The 18,982-nt window shown below is 58.9% G+C and overlaps 3 protein-coding genes across 3 annotated transcripts; 2 read left to right on the top strand and 1 right to left on the bottom strand.

The window, feature by feature from the left end:
* Nucleotides 1-23: 23 nt before the first annotated feature.
* Nucleotides 24-7,242, top strand: VOLCADRAFT_117426 (uncharacterized protein; the record flags this gene model as incomplete). The annotated part of the gene is made up of 8 exons (XM_002949965.1): nt 24-428; nt 1,125-1,446; nt 1,997-2,251; nt 2,918-3,024; nt 3,984-4,049; nt 4,468-4,794; nt 6,929-6,966; nt 7,230-7,242. The coding sequence occupies 8 exons, from the start codon at nt 24-26 to the stop codon at nt 7,240-7,242; spliced, it is 1,533 nt and encodes a 510-aa protein (XP_002950011.1).
* A 550-nt stretch (nt 7,243-7,792) lies between these two features.
* On the bottom strand, nt 7,793-14,543 carry VOLCADRAFT_90419 (uncharacterized protein; the record flags this gene model as incomplete). Its single annotated transcript, XM_002949862.1, has 7 exons — nt 7,793-8,485; nt 8,815-8,901; nt 9,508-9,565; nt 9,947-12,018; nt 12,587-12,814; nt 13,186-13,343; nt 13,925-14,543. 7 exons carry the CDS (start codon nt 14,541-14,543, stop codon nt 7,793-7,795), a joined length of 3,915 nt encoding a protein of 1,304 aa, XP_002949908.1.
* Nucleotides 14,544-14,884: 341 nt separating this feature from the next.
* VOLCADRAFT_90418 (uncharacterized protein) lies at nt 14,885-18,965 on the top strand (the record flags this gene model as incomplete). The annotated part of the gene is made up of 7 exons (XM_002949964.1): nt 14,885-14,944; nt 16,014-16,095; nt 16,356-16,629; nt 16,881-17,022; nt 17,603-17,905; nt 18,285-18,557; nt 18,837-18,965. Coding segments are annotated over 7 exons (1,263 nt in total), but the record flags the coding sequence as incomplete, so codon positions are not given.
* Between the last annotated feature and the right edge of the window lie 17 nt (nt 18,966-18,982).

Genomic DNA, 18,982 nt, shown 5'->3' with positions numbered 1-18,982 from the left:
GGTAAAATGATGGCAGAATAATGATGTCAGTGCCCCTCCTGCTCCTGCTCCTGCTCCTGCTCCTGCTCCTGCTCCTGCTCCTGCTCCTGCTCCTGCTCCTGCTCCTGCTCCTGCTCCTGCTCCTGCTCCTGCTCCTGCTCCTGCTCCTGCTCCTGCTCCTGCTCCTGCTCCTGCTCCTGCTCCTGCTCCTGCTCCTGCTCCTGCTCCTGCTCCTGCTCCTGCTCCTGCTCCTGCTCCTGCTCATCATCCTCACTTTGCCTGCAGGTGGTGCCGATGGGGAGGGCGGTGGTCGCGGTGCCTCCCGCGGCGGACCCGCGGGTCACCGGCAGTTCGAGCGTCTCCGCAGTCACGTGTCCTCCCTCGGCCGGGAGGTGTCCGCCCTGACCCGGGAGAGGGACACACTGCTGGGCATGGTGCTCAGGATGCAGGTGCGTGGGGGGATGGGTGGGTGGGTGGGTGGGAGCGTGTGTATGCACACATGTATGTATGTGCAGTTGGATGGTAGTGTTCGTTGTGGGGGTTGAGGCGGGTTGGTTCGTATGAAACGTGATTGGGGCCAGCAGATCCGGTACATACATGCATACATACTTTATACTAGGTTAGGCACTACTGGTAAGGCACGACCATTGCCCCCGGGAGATCCCGGGATCGAGACCTGTCAGGGTCGAAAATCCTTCCGATGATGGAAAGTAAATGTGCCCCTAGTCGATGGACGGTGGTAACCTGGGATAAAGTGATCTTGCGAGCCGACCAGGAATGGAGTTGAGCCGCCGTCGATCCGGCAGATTCCGTTGGATGCTGGTGGTGGGTGCGGAACCTGAGCGATCCACTGAGAAGTTGACTAGGGTGACTGGATGAGGGTGCCCCGAATACCGGGGAAGGCAGGGTTTCGCCGGGTAGCTGCCGCGGGTGAAGATATGCCCCCTTGTTCCACACATCATACATGCATACATGCATACATGCACACACACGGCTACACGGGCCTGTAGCTGCCAGTTCCAATCTCCCAGCCTCCCTCCCTCCGAACTCCATCGTCCCGTTACTCCCTGTCTCTTTCCTACATCTCGTCCTCCCCCCAAACCCCCCTACTGCCCCCCCCCCACACTGTTCCCCTCCCTCCTAAGGCTCCTCAGCCCAACGGCCGACCCATGGGTCCCAACGGCAGCAGTCTCATGTTCGGCGGCATTGGCAGCACCGCCGCCAGCTACCCTCCCTTCGGCAGTAACAACGTGTTCTCATCCGTGCCGCTGCCACCGGGCCCTATGGGCTCCGGAATGGGATCCGATCCTGCTATGGCCTTGGCTGACGGCGGCGCTCGCGGCCCCGGCGGCGGCGGCGGCGGCGGCATGCGTGGTGGTGATGGTGGTGGCGGTATGGAGAATGGTGGGATGTGGGAGATGGATCCGGCGATGGCGGCTGCGCTGATGGGAGGAGGTAGCAGTCCAGGTATGGCGGTTGCGGAAGGTGGTTGGTGGTTGAGGTGGATTTCGTTCACTGTGTCGGCGCACTGCCCGAACTGCCCTAAAAGGGGGCCTGGCTGAGTAGAGCCGCTGAATCAGCCCCGCGAAGTGGAGAACGATTCCCCCTCTGACTTGTGCGTCCCCCCATCACCACCACCACCACAACTACTACCAACTGCTACCAGCGACAACCAACGACAACCAACTATTATCAAGCAGTACCAATCCTAATTTACCCACCACATATCGCCCCACACATCCGCCCGTCCCCCCCCTTCTGTTCGTATCCCCCACCTCTCCGCCTATGTCCGCCAACATCGGGACATCCACCGCCACCTCTGACCTCTCCCCACCTCCGCCTCACACTGCTGTGGACAGGTCGGCGGTTGGCCATGTGCTTCGTCCTACAATTGAACTTCCCCCTACCCCTACCCGTACCATTACCCCTACCCACGCATTCCCCTTCCGTACAGTCAAACTGAAACCCCTTCGAGGCCGTGTTCCCCACCATCATCACCACCACCGACACCTCCAAGATGGTGATGGGTACGGTATCAACGGTAATAATGGTGACGGCAACGGCAACAACAACGGTAAGAACGACATTGCCAACCGACCTGATTTCAACACCCGCGATGTTCCGTTGGAAGCCAAGCACCGAGTGAACCGCCTCCGAGACCGCGCAATTCGGTTGGCAGCACCCGTAACGGCTACACCTCCGGGGCTATTGGAAGCAATGGCCGCCGCGAAGGGCCCGGGGCCTATGTCGGAGCAGGATCCCGTACTGTACGGTGGGTCTTAGGGGCTGGGCTCCATATGTGTATGTGCAATGCAGAGGCCCTGGAAGGGGCCGGATGAGGTGATGATGAGGTGACGATGGAGCACTGCTCTGGTGGTTATTTAGAAAGCGGAAGAGGCGGGAAAGCGGGTGGGGCATGATGATGTACACGACGACATGAGAACAACTTGGAACGGTTGATAAATTGGTGGATGCTGTGAAAGGGGAAGGTGGTGGTGGTGGCGGTGATGTTGGGGACCCCGGCGCCTGCTGGTAGCGGGTGGGTGTGGGGTGGTTGGTTGTTGGAATTCGCCGCTTCAAGGCCCCCTCTCACCACGACCCCTCCTACAGCCCCCGTTTCCGTACCACCTCCCGTACGGGAGGGGAGGCTGTGGAGGAATAGTCGGATGTCGGTGCTTTGTGGTTGTGTTGGTGGGTGATGGGTGGTGGGTGATGGGTGATGGATGATGGGTGGTAGGGAGGAGGAGACCGTGGCGTGTGGCCCGGGGTGACAGTTTGTGTGTATTGGTTCCGGAGCTGACCCGCACCTAAACCCTCTTCCTCCACCTCCCCTCCACCCCTCTTCCCCTTTCTCCGGCCTATATAAATATACCCTTCATCGTACCAACTTTCTGTCTGTCTGTCTGTCTGTCTCGGTCCGCCCTCCGCACCCGCTCAGGTCACCGAGATGCCGAGCTGTACGCGCTGAAGCGCAAATTGGTGTTGGCGGAGAAGGCGCGGAGTGAGGCGGTGGCCCGGTCCCAGGCGGATATGAGGGCCATGCAGGTGTGCGTGTGCGTGTGGGGTGCGTGGATGTGTATTGGGGGGGACGTGGGGGGAAAGGGGAGAGGGAAGGGGAAAGGGGCGATGGGAGTGAATGTTGATTACGGTGGTTAGATGGGAGGGTGGAGAAGGAGATTTTGATGTGACTATCAAGGCCTAGAAAAGGACTAGTCCTTTTGTACAGATAGACACCTGCAAGCTCTGGGTTTAAAAGCTCGTTAAGGTTTTGCTGCTCGGGACTGTGATATTCAAAACTTTGCACGTCGTAGAGAATATACGGTCGTTATACATATATACTACATTTATATACCCTCCGCTCTTTTTTTTCCGTCAAACATTCATCCTGCTGCAGGTAAATTGCGTCTCGACGCCCATCGCCACCCCCCTTTAGCCATCGTCCCTCTGAAATCACAGTCCAGCAGATCGTCTCCTTATATCTCCTTTTACTCAGGGTTTTGGCAATATAACTTTGAAGTCTTAAATGCTGCGCTGCTAGCCAATCTTGAAATGCTCTTATCGTAGTTACCCGCTGCTCCATCCGTCCATATGCCCATTGCGCATCCTCGCCTGGTACGGCTCGGTACGGCTCGGTACGGCCGCCATGTACCGCTCGACCGGCCCATCCGGCAACCATTCACCTGCTGTTACCGACCAACCGACAACCGACCTTATGGCAGTACGGCCAGAGCCACGACCTCAACCTCCTCAACTACCGTCTGGGCGGCGGCGTTGATTCCCGGCTGGACTCAGCCGTCAGTTATCCTCTTGGCGCTGCTGCTGCTGCTGCTGCTGCTGCAGCTACCTTCCCTCCTTCCTTTCCCCACCCCCCATATCCTCCTCCGTCCTTTCCGCAGCCGCCTGTCGGTGCCGCTGCTGCTGCAGCTTCCTCCTCCTCTTCTCTCGGCTCCGTGCCGTACGGACGTCCACCTCCCATCGCCGTACCACCACCACTACCCCCGCAGATGGCTTTGGTAGCGGCGAACCGCGATTTGAAGGACCAGGCTAGACTGCATGTGGCAGAGATGCGGGTGGGTCATCGGCCCCTGGAAGGGGGGAGGGGGGTATGGGGGGGGGGCATAGTCGCATAGAGCGCCATTCAGGGGTGTGTGTGTGTTTGTGTGTGTGTGTGTGTGTGTGTGTGTGTGTGTGTTTGTGGAGGGGGGCCAGGGCGGGGAGAGGGGGGTTACCTCCGGGTATAGAGGGAGGGGGGGAGGGAATGGGGAGTTGACGGACGTTTGGGACTGTTGTTGAGCTTCCTCCTCCTCCTCCTCCTCCTCTATTACCACCCCCACGTCCTCCTTTTTCTCTATCTCCATCCCCAGCACTGCATTTCCCTCTTCCTCCTCCCCACTCCTGTCCCCACAATCCTCCGCCCCCTCTTCCCTAACTTCCCTAACTTGGCATTCGATTCCGGATAATAAACACACCGGCACCGCACGGCGGCAGCAACTGGAGGTGGTTCACCAGGAGGACCTGGCGGCCTCGCGCGCTGAGGCGACGGCGGCGTTACGACAGTTAGTTGAGGAGAACAACCGACTCAAGATGGTGCTTGCGGCAGGAGCCGCCAACCACTCCGGAGCCGCCGCCGCCGCGAACGGCAGTGCTGCCGCCGCTGACTTTGCGTTGCGGTCCCTTGGCGGGTTTGGCGGCGGTGGCGGAGGCGGGGGAAGCAGCGGCATGGGGATGCCGTACTCGGAGTCGCCGCCGCGTCGTCTGGGCCCGTCGCATCTATCGCCTTTCCGCGGGGGATCCAAAAACGTATCACCGTTGCGAGTAGGGGGAGTGGGAGGGGGAGTGGGAGGGGGGTTCTTTGGGGATCCTGGTGCTGCTGCTGCGGCGGCGGTGGCGGGGGCGCTACCAGCGTTGCGGCAACACATATCCCCCGGGCGGCTGGGGGATCGGGGGCGAGAGAATAGCCCTCGGAGACGATGATGATGACGGTGGCGGCGGCGGCGGCAGGGCCCGATGGTGGTGGTGTCAGGACCTCTCCACGCTGCTACTGCTTCTGCTGCTACTGGTGCTACTACTACTGCCACTGCTGCTGCTGCACCGTTACTGGGTTACGACAGAAAGAATTTCATCGTCTCGTTTTTGGCTGGAGGCCGCTAAGGAGCCGCCACATCTGTATATAGATCAACATGGGGGTGCTGGTGACTGATGTCGTAGCGGAGGCACTGCGCGTCTATGTGTGTGTGTGTGTGTGTGTGTGTGTGTGTGTGTGTGTGTGTGTGTGTGTGTGTGTGTGTCTGCATGTGTGTCCTGTGCGGCTTTATGCGCAGGGCCATTAGCCCGTCGCGTGTTGTATGTGTACGACTTGCTGATGTCTTCTCTGTCTCATATCAGAAGGCCTTCGCAAGCTGTTATCCGGTCGTTATGACACGGCATATCCTGTAGCTCGTAAAATCCATCTGTTCTGCACACGCCCCTTGATTGCCTGACTTGTGTGCGGTGCACAGAGTGAATGATCATCCCTGTTCGGGAGGGCGCGCATGGAGGTCGTAGACACACACACGTCTTCTGTCGTACAATCTCTGGTCGGGATCTTTCCAGTGGTGCCGTCTCTCCTCACGTGATTAATGAGGAAGGAAGGCGAAGAGGGAGGGAGGAGGAATGGGAAGTTCGTGGAGTGTGTAGGGAATGGGGGTTGAAATCTCAACCTGGAAGCTAATCACGAAAACACAATGGTGGTATCGGGGCGGGAGGGAAGGGGAGATGGACGGGAAGGTGGGGGAAGGGACGGGCCGATAGAGGACCTAAGCAGAGAGGTGTCGGTTCATCTATTGTGGCGTGTGTATGCATGTACGTACGTACGTACGCGACCAGAGTCGTACCGCCAGGAAGGCTAAGCATAGCACTTGTAGCTGTGTGTGTGTGTATGTACGTGTCTCTACATGTAAGTGTTTAGTCCACTTGCGACGTCTGTTGGCTAGCATGTCCTATGTGTGGAGGATGTGCGTCGCAGTAGCGGCGGGTGGTGTGGAATACGGCCAGTCGTGCATTGTACATACGTAGTGAGCCTACCGACCGATTCAATGCCGGCACCATAACAGTCATGAAGTCTTTGTTTGTGTCGTGTTGTTGGCCTTAGGTCATAGAGAAATTCGGATTCCCCCATGCGGCCACAACCCCACCCCCGGGTTTGCGCACTGCGTGTGTGTGTATTAGAAGTGGCGAGGAGGAGGACGGGGCGCTGTTCGTTCGTTGTTCACAGTCCATCTTGCCACCGCCGCCGAAGTGCAGTGAGGGATCTTCAAGGCGCCGCACTTCTCCTCCTTCTCCTTGATCCCCCCCTTCCTTAGTTAATCCGGTGTAGGGTGCGCGAGCTACTGCAGGTGGCATCTGGGCGGGGTTGTTGGCATAGAGTGGTGGTGGTGGTGGTGCGTGCGTGTGTTTTGTGTGTACATGTTTGCTGCAGTTTTGCATTGTGGCCAATGGCTCGATGCTTGCTACACCCTCGGAATAGGGCTGGGTGGTGTTGGTGATGATGAGCGGCAGGTGGTGGTTTGAATAGCTGCGGGGATGCTACGAATCCGGCTATTTCGAGGGTCGTCCGGGTGTAGTGGAGGTAAAGGGTGGCGGTGGAGAGGTGGGGGTACTTGTTGACGGCTGATGTTGCTGTCGCACATACAATTGGTATTGCATACTGTCTGCCTACATACATGCAGGGGTAAGGGCGCTCTTGGCTCTTGGCTGGTTAGATAGTTTTTGTGGGTGTGCTGTGCGATGCTGAGCAAAATATGTACATACATAGATACATACAAACCAAACAGAGTCGTGCATGTGCAGACGTACATACGCGTATACGCATGCATACTCTCACGCTTTCATATGAAAAAAGCGCGACTGACCGTGTGTGTGCAGATGAGACCCATGGCGCATGGCTGCAACCGGGCCCCCCCCATCGCAGGGCCCCTCTCTGCCGCCACCCAGCCGGTACCCTCACGGGTCAGGTGTTGATTGTTGGTGGGGGCATGGGAGCGAGATCCTCTGTAACCGTTTCCATCAATACATTAGCAGAGCAGTGTGTTCGCAGGCTTCACAGCAGAGCCCGTGCCGTCACGAAGATCGCGTTCTTTTTTTCATAACCCCGATTCGCTCGTCCGTTTGTTCGTTATAATTGCTTGCTTGCCGCCTGCGGTGCTGCTCTGCAGATGCCGCTTCCTAGCCCCCCAACACACACGACCCAAAACCCCGCCCCGCGCACGCAGGCAGAAGCAGTAAACCCCCTCACCCTCCTACCCCCTCACTTGGTCATTTCACAAACCCTCACCTCCTGTGACCATCTTGGCCGTCGATGCCGCGACCGGGCGTACATTCTAAGTATTATCATCGCCCAGAAAAAGAATCATGAGTATTACGCCAAACTTCAGAATAAATACAGACAGATGTACATTTACTCTCACTCAGCAGGCTGCGCCGGCGACAACTGAAGACTTGAGGACTCCACTTCACACACATGTACATCTGCCCGCTCCCACCTAACGATGAGCGAAGAAACCCATAAGGCCCGCAGAGAAAGCACCTCATGCCACCTGCAGAGCCTCCACCTCTACTGCTGCAACATCACGACCCCCAATGCCATTACCATTATCATAAGCAATTATCCAATCCACCCGATTCACCTGCCACCCACTCGGCTTCCTTCGACGCCCGGGCTTGTGTGACACATACCCCGTGCACCTTTCTCATGTTTGAAACTGAGGCTCGCTAAACACATACGAATACATACATACATACATACATACATACATACAGATGTACACGCACCTGCCTACTGCCACACGATGCACTGAATCCACAATACTAGCAGCGCCACTGCCATACCGGCCAGTGCCGCCGGGGCCAGCCCCGAAACCAAGATCTTGCAGCATCGCATCCGTACTCCCATCTCCCGCAGCCCTAGCCCCCATCGTAATGCCGTCAATGAACCGCTGAGGGACAGCGCAGGCGCCAGATTGGCCGCCACCACTAGCGCCAGCTGGGCGCCGCGGTGCGCTGAAGCTCCGAAACCATTACGGCCTAGATCGCTAAAGGTGGCAGTAGCTGTACCAGTATCGGCAATGCTGCTGGTGTTTGTTAGCGCGGTGCTGCCGCTAGCTGACACCTGTAGCTGCTGCTGTTGCAGTTGGAGAAGCTGCTGTTGTTGTTGTTGTTGTTGTTGGTATTGCGGGACGAGGAGCTGGAGGAACTCCGGGCGCATTATGACTCGAGCCAGGAGCAGCGCGGTGGACTGGCCGGTCATACCGATGGACAGGAGGACTGACAACCAGCCGATCGCGAAGACTGCACCCGCGACGACGGAGGCGGGAGTGGCTGCGGCGGTACGGATGACTGTGACGTCATCCGTGGAGTAGGAGGGCGAAGAGGGCGAAGAGGGCGAAGAGGAGGAGGAGAGTTGCAGGGGGTCCTTGGCGTCGACGATGGCGGTGAGGCAGCGAGCTAGAGCGTCCAGCCAGCCGTGTACCTGCGTAGATCATCCCACGGAGGGTCCAGCGGGGGACGTGTCAGGGGCCGATGCGGGGCGTTCGTAAACCGACGCGAGGGTAAAGGTGGAACGGGTCAGAGTGGCACATGTGACCCACGGGACAGTGACACCCATGACGGCCCAAGGCAAGCGTTGACAGGGCGGCAGTGGGCGATGGTCTCCAGGGATATGGACCAGCATGCGCGTGGCGGCCTCCTTACCGCACCGCACCACACCTCAACCTCTTCACCCTCACCCTTCCGCAGGCCAGCACCGCAGACCAAGCCCGGCTCCGAAACCAACCCGACCACCTCCTGGCGCCCACTCACCTGCATGGCCTCCACCAGTACGAACCAGCCCAACATGAGCACGATATTTGCCCAAGGCAGAGCGGTAAAGGTACCCAGGAAGCTCACCTGCGGATATACGTACATGAATACATGAATACACATGTGGGGGGTTTGTGCATACGTGTGTGCGAATGTCGCATGTGTGTGCTTGCGTATGTACGTACGTACGTATGTATGTATGTGAGCTGAGGCACGCGAGCAGGAGGACAAGGACAAGGAGGACAAGGCGGAGGAGGAGGAGGAAGACGAGGGGTGCACAGCCGGCAGGTGGCGCTTTCCCGCCTTCCAACAGTCAGCTGAGGATCTCTGCATCCCCCCGTCCGGAGACACGACCCCACACCCACCGAGACACCGAGACACACATCTCACTCGGCTCATCTGCCCTCCTCGCCAGTTTCTGGCCCCCCCCACCATCACACTGCAGGGGCTATATACCAGGTCTTCGGTTCGTTTTGACCTTTTGCAATTGTATGGTCTATCTTATGTCGGTGTGTGTCCCCTTCGGGTACACACACACACACACACAGACAGACAGACACACACACACGCTACACGCCATCACACCTCACATTGTGACAAGTCGATCAATCGACCAAACAACCAAATCATCCAAAGACCGCACCCTCCGCTTCCCACTCTCGCTCACTCCCACTTCTCATCCCCCACACTCACCTCCCGGGAGCCCAGCAGCAGCAACGCCACGGACGGCCGCCTCAGCTTATAGGTGCTACTGCCCCAGCCACCAGTGACAATAGCAGGGGTGGTGGTGGTGGTGGGATAAGTGGCGGCGCCGGGGGAAATGCGGGGGGTGGCAGAGTTGCCTCCGCCGCCTCCACCATAGCTAACCCTGCTACCAGCAAAGCTCATACAGCGGCTAAAACCCCCGCCGCCGCCACCGCAGCTGCCATCTGCACCATCGCGACCGTCGCCGCCGCAGCCGCCGCCACCTCCACCGGCGTAGTTGTAACATCGCTCCGGGGCACCATCGGCTGAGAGAATGACGCCGAGCGCAGTTGGGGCGGCGGCGGCGGCCGCGGAGGTGGATGTGGAGGGAAAGGGGGCGAGGCGGCGGGAGGGGCTGACGTCCATTAGGTCCTGGATGGGATTGCACCGCGGTGACGGCGCCGTCGCCATCGCTGTCACCGCGGGGCTCTTGTTGTAGCCGCTTGCATTATCATCCAGACCTCCCCCGAGGCTTGATGAGCTGTTCAGGTGCCGGTTGATGTGGAACGCATGTACAGAAATACGGTGCGGCCACTTCGCCTCATCTTCGGTTGGCTCGGTCTTTCCAGCTGCCGCCGTTTGCCCCGCCGCCGGCGGCACCGGCAGCGGCAGCGGCCTTAACGCCGTGTGACACGGGTCGTCGCTGGCCGCAGCGCAAGCGGGTAGCAACGCCGCCGATTCCGCTGCCGTTCCCCCTTGATGTACCGTACCACGCCGCCAGCAGCCAAAGAGACCCTCAAAACCCAACGCGGACGGCAGAGTCTGACGACGCTGCAGCGGCGGCGGCAGCGGGAGCAGCCTCGCCGCTGCCGGGCTCCCCGCGGCATCGCGATCCGCCGGCGGTGGAGCCATGATTGTGAGGGCATACCGCTCGTCGTTCCCCCCGTGGTAGCCGCCGCCGTACGACAGCCTTGGCGGGCTCTGTGGATGCAGCGGCGATGTCTGTAACGGATGAGAGGATGGCTGGCGGTGCAGCGAAAGAACGGATCCTGCGGGATCGGCGACAGTTGCCGCCGCCGCCACCGCCGCAGCAGTAGCGGCGCCGCCGCGGCCGTATCCCCCTTCCAAAGACACCGCCCGCAGAATGCGGCTCGCAGTGTCCGGTCCGCTACTCGGGGGCTCCTGCTCGCGTCCGCTTCCAACCTCCTGACCGCAGCTGCCGTCGACGCCGACGTTGCCATCGCGGCCCCCATCCGCCGCGCCACGAGCGTCCCATGGGTCATCAGCTGACGTGCGGAGCCCCGCCTGAGAACGGGCAGCCCCAGGGGTACGCTGCACAACGGCGCTCACGTCCTCGCAGGACTGCTGCCTGCGGTGGCCGTCAATGACCGCGGCCTGCCGTACACCGTCATCTGGATTCGCGTCCGCGGTTACGGTCGTCGTAGCGACGTCAGCAGCCGCTCCGCAGGCCGACGCGATCGCCGGGCAACCATCCCAGTCCGAGGAGGCCATCGCGGCGGCGTTGGCGAAAGGGCTCTGTGCGGTCAAACTCCTCCTCCGCCGGGCTCCGCAACCGCCGGCGGCGCCGCCGACACCATCGACTGTTCCAGCCGAGGAACTAATCCACCGCCAGCCGCCTCCGCCTCCGATACCGCTACAGGTTGTGGCGCCGCCACCGTTTCTGACTTCGTCACCGGCGTCGGCTACGAGCAGATCGCCGCCACCACCTTGGTACGTTCCCACCGACTGAGACAAAAGAGCGGCCTCCGCCAGACTTCCAGGCTCTGTCCACAGCATCCCCTGTGCAGCCGACGCGGCGGCGGCCCACCATTCTAAGGAGTCCGACGGCACTGCGGCCGTCCCGTGGGTCAGTAGGTGCTGCAGCTCTAAGCTCATCCACGAATGCAATGACGGGCCCTTGCTGCTGCTGCTGCCGGCCCCGGCAGCGGCCGCGGCGGCCCCGTCAGGACGACCATTCCATGCTTGTGTGGCCACTGTGCTACCGGCGGCGGCGCCGTACTCCGCCAGCATGCCCAGATCCGCCCTCGCCTCCGCCGCGGCTTCCAGCAGCTCACAGCCGGCGGCGGGTGGCAGCAAAAAGCCACGGAACGACGACCACCGGCGGGAAAACCACCGCCGTACAGGCGAAGGCAGCCCGCCATCGCCGCCTCCGCCGCTACCGCCGCCAGCCCCAAGCGATGCCAGGCTAGTCAGGCTGTGACGGCTTAGACTCCCGCAGCTTGTGATACCCGTACCAGTAGACGAAAACCTCACACCGCAACCGCCGCCGCCGCCGTCAGCTCTAACGCTTCCATCACAACCAGAGGAGGGCCGCCGATGGATGGAGGCTCCGCCGCCACCTCCGATTGCCGCCGCCGCCGCCGCTGTACTATACGTAGCTGAAGCCGTGACTCTGTTAGCAGTTGCTGCTGCCAGTCTCGTGAGTGATGCCTGGCGGTTGTGAGCCGCCGACAGGAGGAGGTCCGCCAGGTCCTCATCACTTACCACCCACTGGTGACCCTGACGACGTGGCGGTGGTGGTGGGTGGGTGAGTGGGTTGGGAGTTGAATGGGTTGCGGGGTTCGGGATGGTGGAAACGGAGGTGGTGCGTGGTGGCGATGGTGTGGGGGGGTGAAGAAGGCGCCGAGGAAGGAGGGGATCATGTGCGAGTAAAGAAATATGTAACAAAGTGCTGCCGAGGTCCAAAGCACCAAACTGCTGAAGGGATGGGCCCGGCTGCGGTTGCCGCGGGAGCGTAAGAGGCCTAAGTCAGAAGACTGTGTGTACTGACATGGACGGAGGAGGAGGTGGAGGTGGAGGTGGTGTGTGTGTGGAGTAAGGTGCGTGTGTGTTCTTGTTGAGCAGCATAGGTTCTGAGTCGCAGAGTACCCTACTACTAAACCCACTACTTACCCCCCCCCCTCCCCGCCCCGGCCCAACCGTGTCTGAGGTTCGCTCGTACCCCATCACCCTCACTCATCCCAATCCCCCTCCACTACCTTCCACAACCACTATCACTACTCCCATACCACATTACCCGCACTTCCCCTCCCCCCACCACACACACAAACACGTACTCAGCACCCACCTGCCGAGCCAGCTCAGCCTGCAGTCGTCTTCTCCGCTCGTAGGCGCTGCGGCGGCCGATGGCGACCCTCAGCGGCAGCGGGCCCCCGCCCCCAGCCACAAGGTTGTAAATGGCCGCCACCGCCGCGAACACCGCCGCCACCAGCTCCCCGCTCCACCTCAGCCAGGGAGCCACCAGCAGCGCCAGCAGACAACCAGCCAGGAGGGCGGAGCTGCAGGCGGCGCCTACCTGGGGACGTGCGTATGTATGTATGATTGTATGCATGTACGGGTGAGGGTTGGGGGAGGGGTATGTTAGGAGGTGTTGGTGGAAGAGGGTGTGAAGGGGCGCAGAGGTGGTAGACAAGCGGTTGAGTGACTCTGAGCGAATGGGTAAGTGGGTGAGCGGGTATCAGAACTCGTTTGGGGTTGGTAGTGAAGAACAAGGACACACAGGGGATGCGGGGCACACAAAACACACACAAAAGACACTACCCCAGCTTACAACACACATGGCACACGTGCAATGATAATTAAAGCTCCTCCTTCTTCCTCACCCTCCCCTCCTCTTCCTTTCCCTCCTCTTCCTTTCCCTCCTCTTCCTGCCGAGCGCTCGTCTACCTGGTCATGCAACATGACCCCCGGGTCAGGATACGGCAATGTGGCAGCAGCCGCGGCGACGGTTGTTGCTGTCACTGGATCGCACCGCGCTGCCAGTGCTGCCACGCGGCTTCTGTGCAACAGCACGTACAGCAGCCCGAACATCACCACTGCGGCGGCTGCGGTCGGGTCATAGGGGGGTGGGTTGGGGGGTGGGGGAAAACCTGTCTAAGCGACAGATCTATGTAAAAGCATTTCAGCTGCCTGCGTTCCAAGCATGGATGAGGTGAGCGAGTGGGGACGAAGCGGAGTTAGCACTTGAGTGAAGCAAAATGAGTGAAAATTGGGATGTGGGGATGGGCCATGAGGACATGGGGGGAGAAAGGAAGCTATTTGCCGACTGGGGCCCCTCCAACCCCAAGTCTCTCACAGTGACATCACTCACAGCGCCCCTCCATCATTCCCCTTCGCGCTGCTCCCGCCCCGACCCACGCTCCCCCAACCATCTGTGGCGTCTGAACTCGGCGGTCTTTCAGTTTCCCTGTAACCCTTCCCCTTTGCCCGTTCACACGCACCAGGCCCCTTTCCATCCCTCGACACAAATTTAGACATTGGTAGTTGGTCGTTAGAAACAAACGATCAACTCCCAATGTCTAAACTGTAAGAATTCCTGCACATGGTTTCCCCTCTCCCCCGACCCGCTCACTGTGAAACTTTCACTGTTTTCCCCAACGGACACACAGACATACATACAACACACCGCAGGTAGGCAGAGCCATCCAGCCCAGGAAGCGCATGAAGGTGAGCTGGAAGGCGTGGGAGGTAAGGATGTTGATCGGGCCGGCGACGGGGACCAACATGCCCCAAAGGGACACGGACCCCAAGTGGGTCGCGGCCATGGCCATGGGATCCAAATTGGCGGCTCCGGCTGTGTAGATGGCCACGGGAGTCAACGCGACCAAGCTGACATCTGGGCCGATGGCCGCGGTCAACGCTCCTGATAAAGCGAAAAAGACGGCTAGCAGAAGGACTGGTTTGCCTCGAGACCACCTAGCCGCGTGGAGAGCTAACCATGAATACAAACCGGTGATTTCGCAGGAGACGGCTAGGTAGGCGAGGGACATGTAGGTGACGATGATGGAGGATGGTCTGAGGCTGCCCTCGCCGACAAGCGCGGCTCCCACTTCCTTAAAGCTCAGAGCTTGGAAGAGGAGCAGTAGGCCGGTTGCAAACCATGGAATCCAGCAGAAGGAGATGGGCACACTCCAGCGCGTGCGGGGGATGTGAAGACTCGCGCCTTGTGGCGCGAGTGCATACGTGCAGATGATGGTAAGGAGGAACACCAGGAGGCTTAAAGCCCCGTGGAACGGTGTCTTCATTGCTTCTGGTTAGGTTGTGTATCTCATGGGGAGGCTGTGCCGGAATGCCTTTATCAAGACCTGGGAAGCAATTCCGATGCAAACAAGGGGCATATCGGCTCCGTCGCCTTCTGCATTAAACCTTTCCATTCAGCTGTTCCGGACGCAAGTAAAAAAGGTATTTGTTCGGACGTTTACATACTCCCTTGCTAGGAATAGATTGTAATAGCATCACGGAAACGCTACTACGAAAACAAGATGTAGTTGTGCAAGATGTGGAAGGGTGGTGTTAACAGTTTTTGCGACACAGGACTGCGTTATGCGATATCGAATAAAACGCACCAATCCCAGCTAAGCTTTATATGACATATGGCTATGAGTTCTCGCCCGCACGGGAACAATCCGAGAATGCAGCGGTGCTGGTACGGCACCGTTGAAACCGCAGCCCCACAGGCCAGAAAGCGTCAATGCTAGACCCTATGGAAATGCATCTTACATCCATGGTCATGGAGGGTTTGATCTTAGCATAGGATGCCTCCTTGGGGATGTACCGGACAGTTGCAAGCCCTTCATCTTTCATGCGTCCGCAATTACGAACGTAATCACAACCACAGCGCTCTGACGGTCTGCTGAGTAAGCTGCCTTCAACAATTCGGTTTATTGTATTTTCCGTAAGCACCAATGCTCATCTAGTACACCGTCTGCTGACCATGTTTGACCCGGTTCTGCGATTCATAACGTGCATCAGCGTGCCAGTCAATCGATCAGGTTTAACGAGCTGCTCCGCATATGTAACTCCTCAACATTTAACCCCAATTGGAACTTCCCGACAGCCGTACCTGACCCATTTGTCATGTGTGCCGTTCATCGTGCAATGCTCATCTCCAGCTGATTGCAAGTCCCATGATGCAACAGCTAGCCGCAAGAAGCACGGACCCATATTGCAATTCGGCCAGGGCGAGGCGGTAATGACGGCGGTGAAGATCCGCGTAATGAGCTCGCAGTGAAACCCGAAGCAAGTGCCTTGCATGGTTCCTGTCAATGCGCAGCAAATCGCCACTGCCAGGTTCAGGGAAAAATAGCTGAAGCATGTATGTACAGGCAGTGCGATTATCAGCTGATGGTTGACTCTTGACTATGTGTCTTATTCGGTTGTCAGGTATCAGGCGTAACTATATTCTCACTCGTGCCCCATGACCTAGCTCAATCTTGGATGATCGTTACATCTGGGGTATGCTTTAAATATATATTCGATGAGCAATGGCTCTTGTTCCGTTCCTTAAGCACCAGCGACCGCCTTTATGCGCTCCATGCGCCCCAGCCCGGCGCCGACAGACGGTTTCCAGACGGAGCAGCGCCTTTTGCAGCAATAAGTCCATGTCGCTGGAACCAGTTGATAGTAATGTGAGGTTGCTTTGCTTCTCCTTCACTTCTTTGCTACCTGTCAATGCGGCCGTCACCCTCAATTGCGTCCTTTTGTCTTGTCGTCAGGAGCATAGCATCAGGTTTAAAGTATTAGAGGAAGTTCAACTCTTGGATGTGGTGGAGCACATCCTCGCGAACGCTGCGGCCGGTAAGCGTCCTTAGGACTATGTCATCGCAGGACGGAGGCCGTAGGTCTTTTTGGTGCCACATGACAGTATCATGACAAATCATGGCCACTGCGACTTGCGAAGTATTTCCTCCGCCATTATATAGGTTTGAGTTTTCATTTCCAACCCCCCTACGAAGCCATCCCATGACCACCCCACCCCACTCCACCCCACACCTTCCACCGCAAAAGTCCTGCTATATACATCGTTTTCCCCCGCGCCCCATCCCCACTCTACGCAGCTGCTCCTCCTCCTCCTCCTGCCCCTTTCGCCGGAAAAGATAAAGAAGAACCTGTCGCCGCCGCCGCAATAGAATTCGGGCGAGCCCGCGCTCTGGAGTTGCTTCAGCTGGGGGCCGTGTACGTGGGTGTACCGCAGAAGGGTCTCGACTTCATCAACTGGATGCGCTCACTGGAGCTGCCCGTGGCCCCCACAGCGGCTGTCGTACCACGTGGTCACTACGTACGAGTACACCCCCGACCCAAACGATACCCAGCCTGCTACTGCGCCGACTGGTACGTGCCTGCCTGCCTGCCTGCCTGCCTGCATGTGTGTGTATATTTATTATCTGAGCAGTGGGCATGTGGGGTAGCTGTACGTGTGCGTGTGTGCTCCGGATCACATATTGCATCCCGTGGTTTTCCTTTCACCTGGCTCGCCAATTTCAATGAAGAAAGCGCACGCCCACAATTGCTTATACACACGCACACACACAGACATACACCCCCTGCTATCCCCTCACCCCCTTGCCCCTCCATCCCCGCAGGCCCCGTCGTGTTCTCCACTGCGACTCGGACTACGTGGTGGTCAACAAGCCCGCCGGACTGCCCTGCATGCGGCACGAGAGCAACGCCCTGGAGGAGCTCGCCAGCTGTGTGGGGAGAGCGCTGGGGATGGAGGGACTGGAGGTAGGGGGGAGGAGGAGTGGGAGGGAGGGAGAGACGGGAGGGAGGGAGGGGGAGACGGGAGGGAGGGGGGAAAGGGAGGTAGGGAGGTAGGGGGGAGTGGGAGGGAGGGAGAGACGGGAGGGAGGGACGGGGGAAAGGGAGGCGGAGGGAGAGGGGGTGGAAGGGAGTGGCTGGAGGGAGGGAGGGAAGGGGGTCGTGGGGAGGTTAGGGAGGGGAATCTGGAGGGGAGAGGGGGAGAGGAGCAACTATGGAGACGGCGGCGGAGGGTGAGTGTGTGGGGAGGCTGTGTGGGGGTGGTAGGGGCTTGTTGTAGGAATACGGGGCGGGCGGGCTCCTGGCGAGTGCAGGGCTGAGTTTGAGGTTTAGGATGCTCTGCAGTGATGGCATCTAAGTTGGATTAGGGGAGTTATTAACTTAAATTCTTGTACCTAATTTGTAATGTAATTTACATCTCCCTGACATTCTTCTTAGCAATCGCGTACGGTCCCTGTCGTACTCTCTTTTATTATTTCATGAAAAACAATTCTTGGGGCGGTCTTTGCTCCTGGATGCTCTTCCCGCAACGAATGTTGTACGCCAGGTGTGCCATCGATTGGACCAATGGACGACAGGCGTTGTCGTACTTTCCCGTACGAAAGAGGCCAATAAGGCATTCAAACGTTCCCTCCAAGACCGCGAGGCGGGACTGATCAAGACGTACAAGGGATTGACGTACAGTCCCGTGCCATTAGGCACGCTTGAGCACTACATGTACGACGGTCCATTTAATGAGGGGGCACCGGTGCTGGGCGGCGGCAACTTGCGGCCCCGGGGCCCCCGGTTGTTGAGCCGTACAGCACATGCACGATGGCGGTTATGTCGGTTGGATGTACGGGAGTGCCGGGTAAGGACTATAAGTGACCCGACTGTCAATCCGATCTCCATTGAACGGAAAATGGAGAGAGGCGTGAATGGAGGGGGAGTGTATGAAAACACGGGGAGGCTTCGAAACCCTAGGGTAGGGGGGCACTGGCTTGGGGTTTGTTGGCCATGTGTCGTACATTGGGAGATCGCTCGTTACGTGGTTTGTACGAGCAAGCACTGGGAAAAGGAAATTTTACAGGAGAGTGGCTCTGTACAGCTGTACAGACCGAAATATCCAAAAATGGATTTTGTTGGCAGCTCCTGGACAGCTCTGCGCATTTCCTAACCCTTTGCCAGAACCCCTCGCCTCCACCCCGCACCCAACATCCGTACCACCACCATTACCCCGGCGGTTTCAGGAGCACACTGGGGCGATGGCTTGGTACCAACAGCATTTTGGCGGGAGAGGGCAGGATGCCGTGCACGGCACTGCCGTACGGCAACACCAGGAGCAGCATATGGGGGGGAGCAGCAACCGCAATTTCCACCTGCAAGACAGCGAAGGCGACCTCCGAGACCACAACCACCATAACGGTAACCGACAACAGACATATGTCCATGAGCCCCAGCAACAACAGCACCAGCGGAGGGATGAAGAGGAGCAACTGATACCATCTGGGTCGCAAAAAGAGGTACGGCGACAGTTATTGGTTGACAGTTGCGGCTGTGCAGTGCATCCTGTACAGCAGCAAAGCGACGGCATTTCGAACTCTACCGCACATCCGCAAACCACGCCCATCTTTGGCGCCGACATCACAGCCACCGACAAGAAAAGCAACCACAATAATACCAACAACAATTCGGTGTCGATGCCGGTGTTGTCAGCAACGACGGCGGTGGCGAAACCCTTCCCCAACGTGTCCGGCCGCACCCCCCCCTCCAACAACCAATCCCCCACCACCCCCATGGAGGCGCCCCCGCCGCGGCGGCTGTACGAGAGCACAATCGACCTGCACACGGGGCGCACACATCAGATTCGCGCCCAGCTGGCATCGATCGGGCGTCCTCTGGTGGGCGACGTCATGTACGCGCCCATTGCGGTAAGAGCTAAAGCTAC

This window comes from Volvox carteri (assembly GCF_000143455.1).
Source record: "Volvox carteri f. nagariensis unplaced genomic scaffold VOLCAscaffold_16, whole genome shotgun sequence".
Lineage (NCBI taxonomy): Eukaryota > Viridiplantae > Chlorophyta > Chlorophyceae > Chlamydomonadales > Volvocaceae > Volvox > Volvox carteri.
Note: the sequence above shows the minus strand (reverse complement) of the source record. Positions and strands in the feature narration are given on the sequence as shown.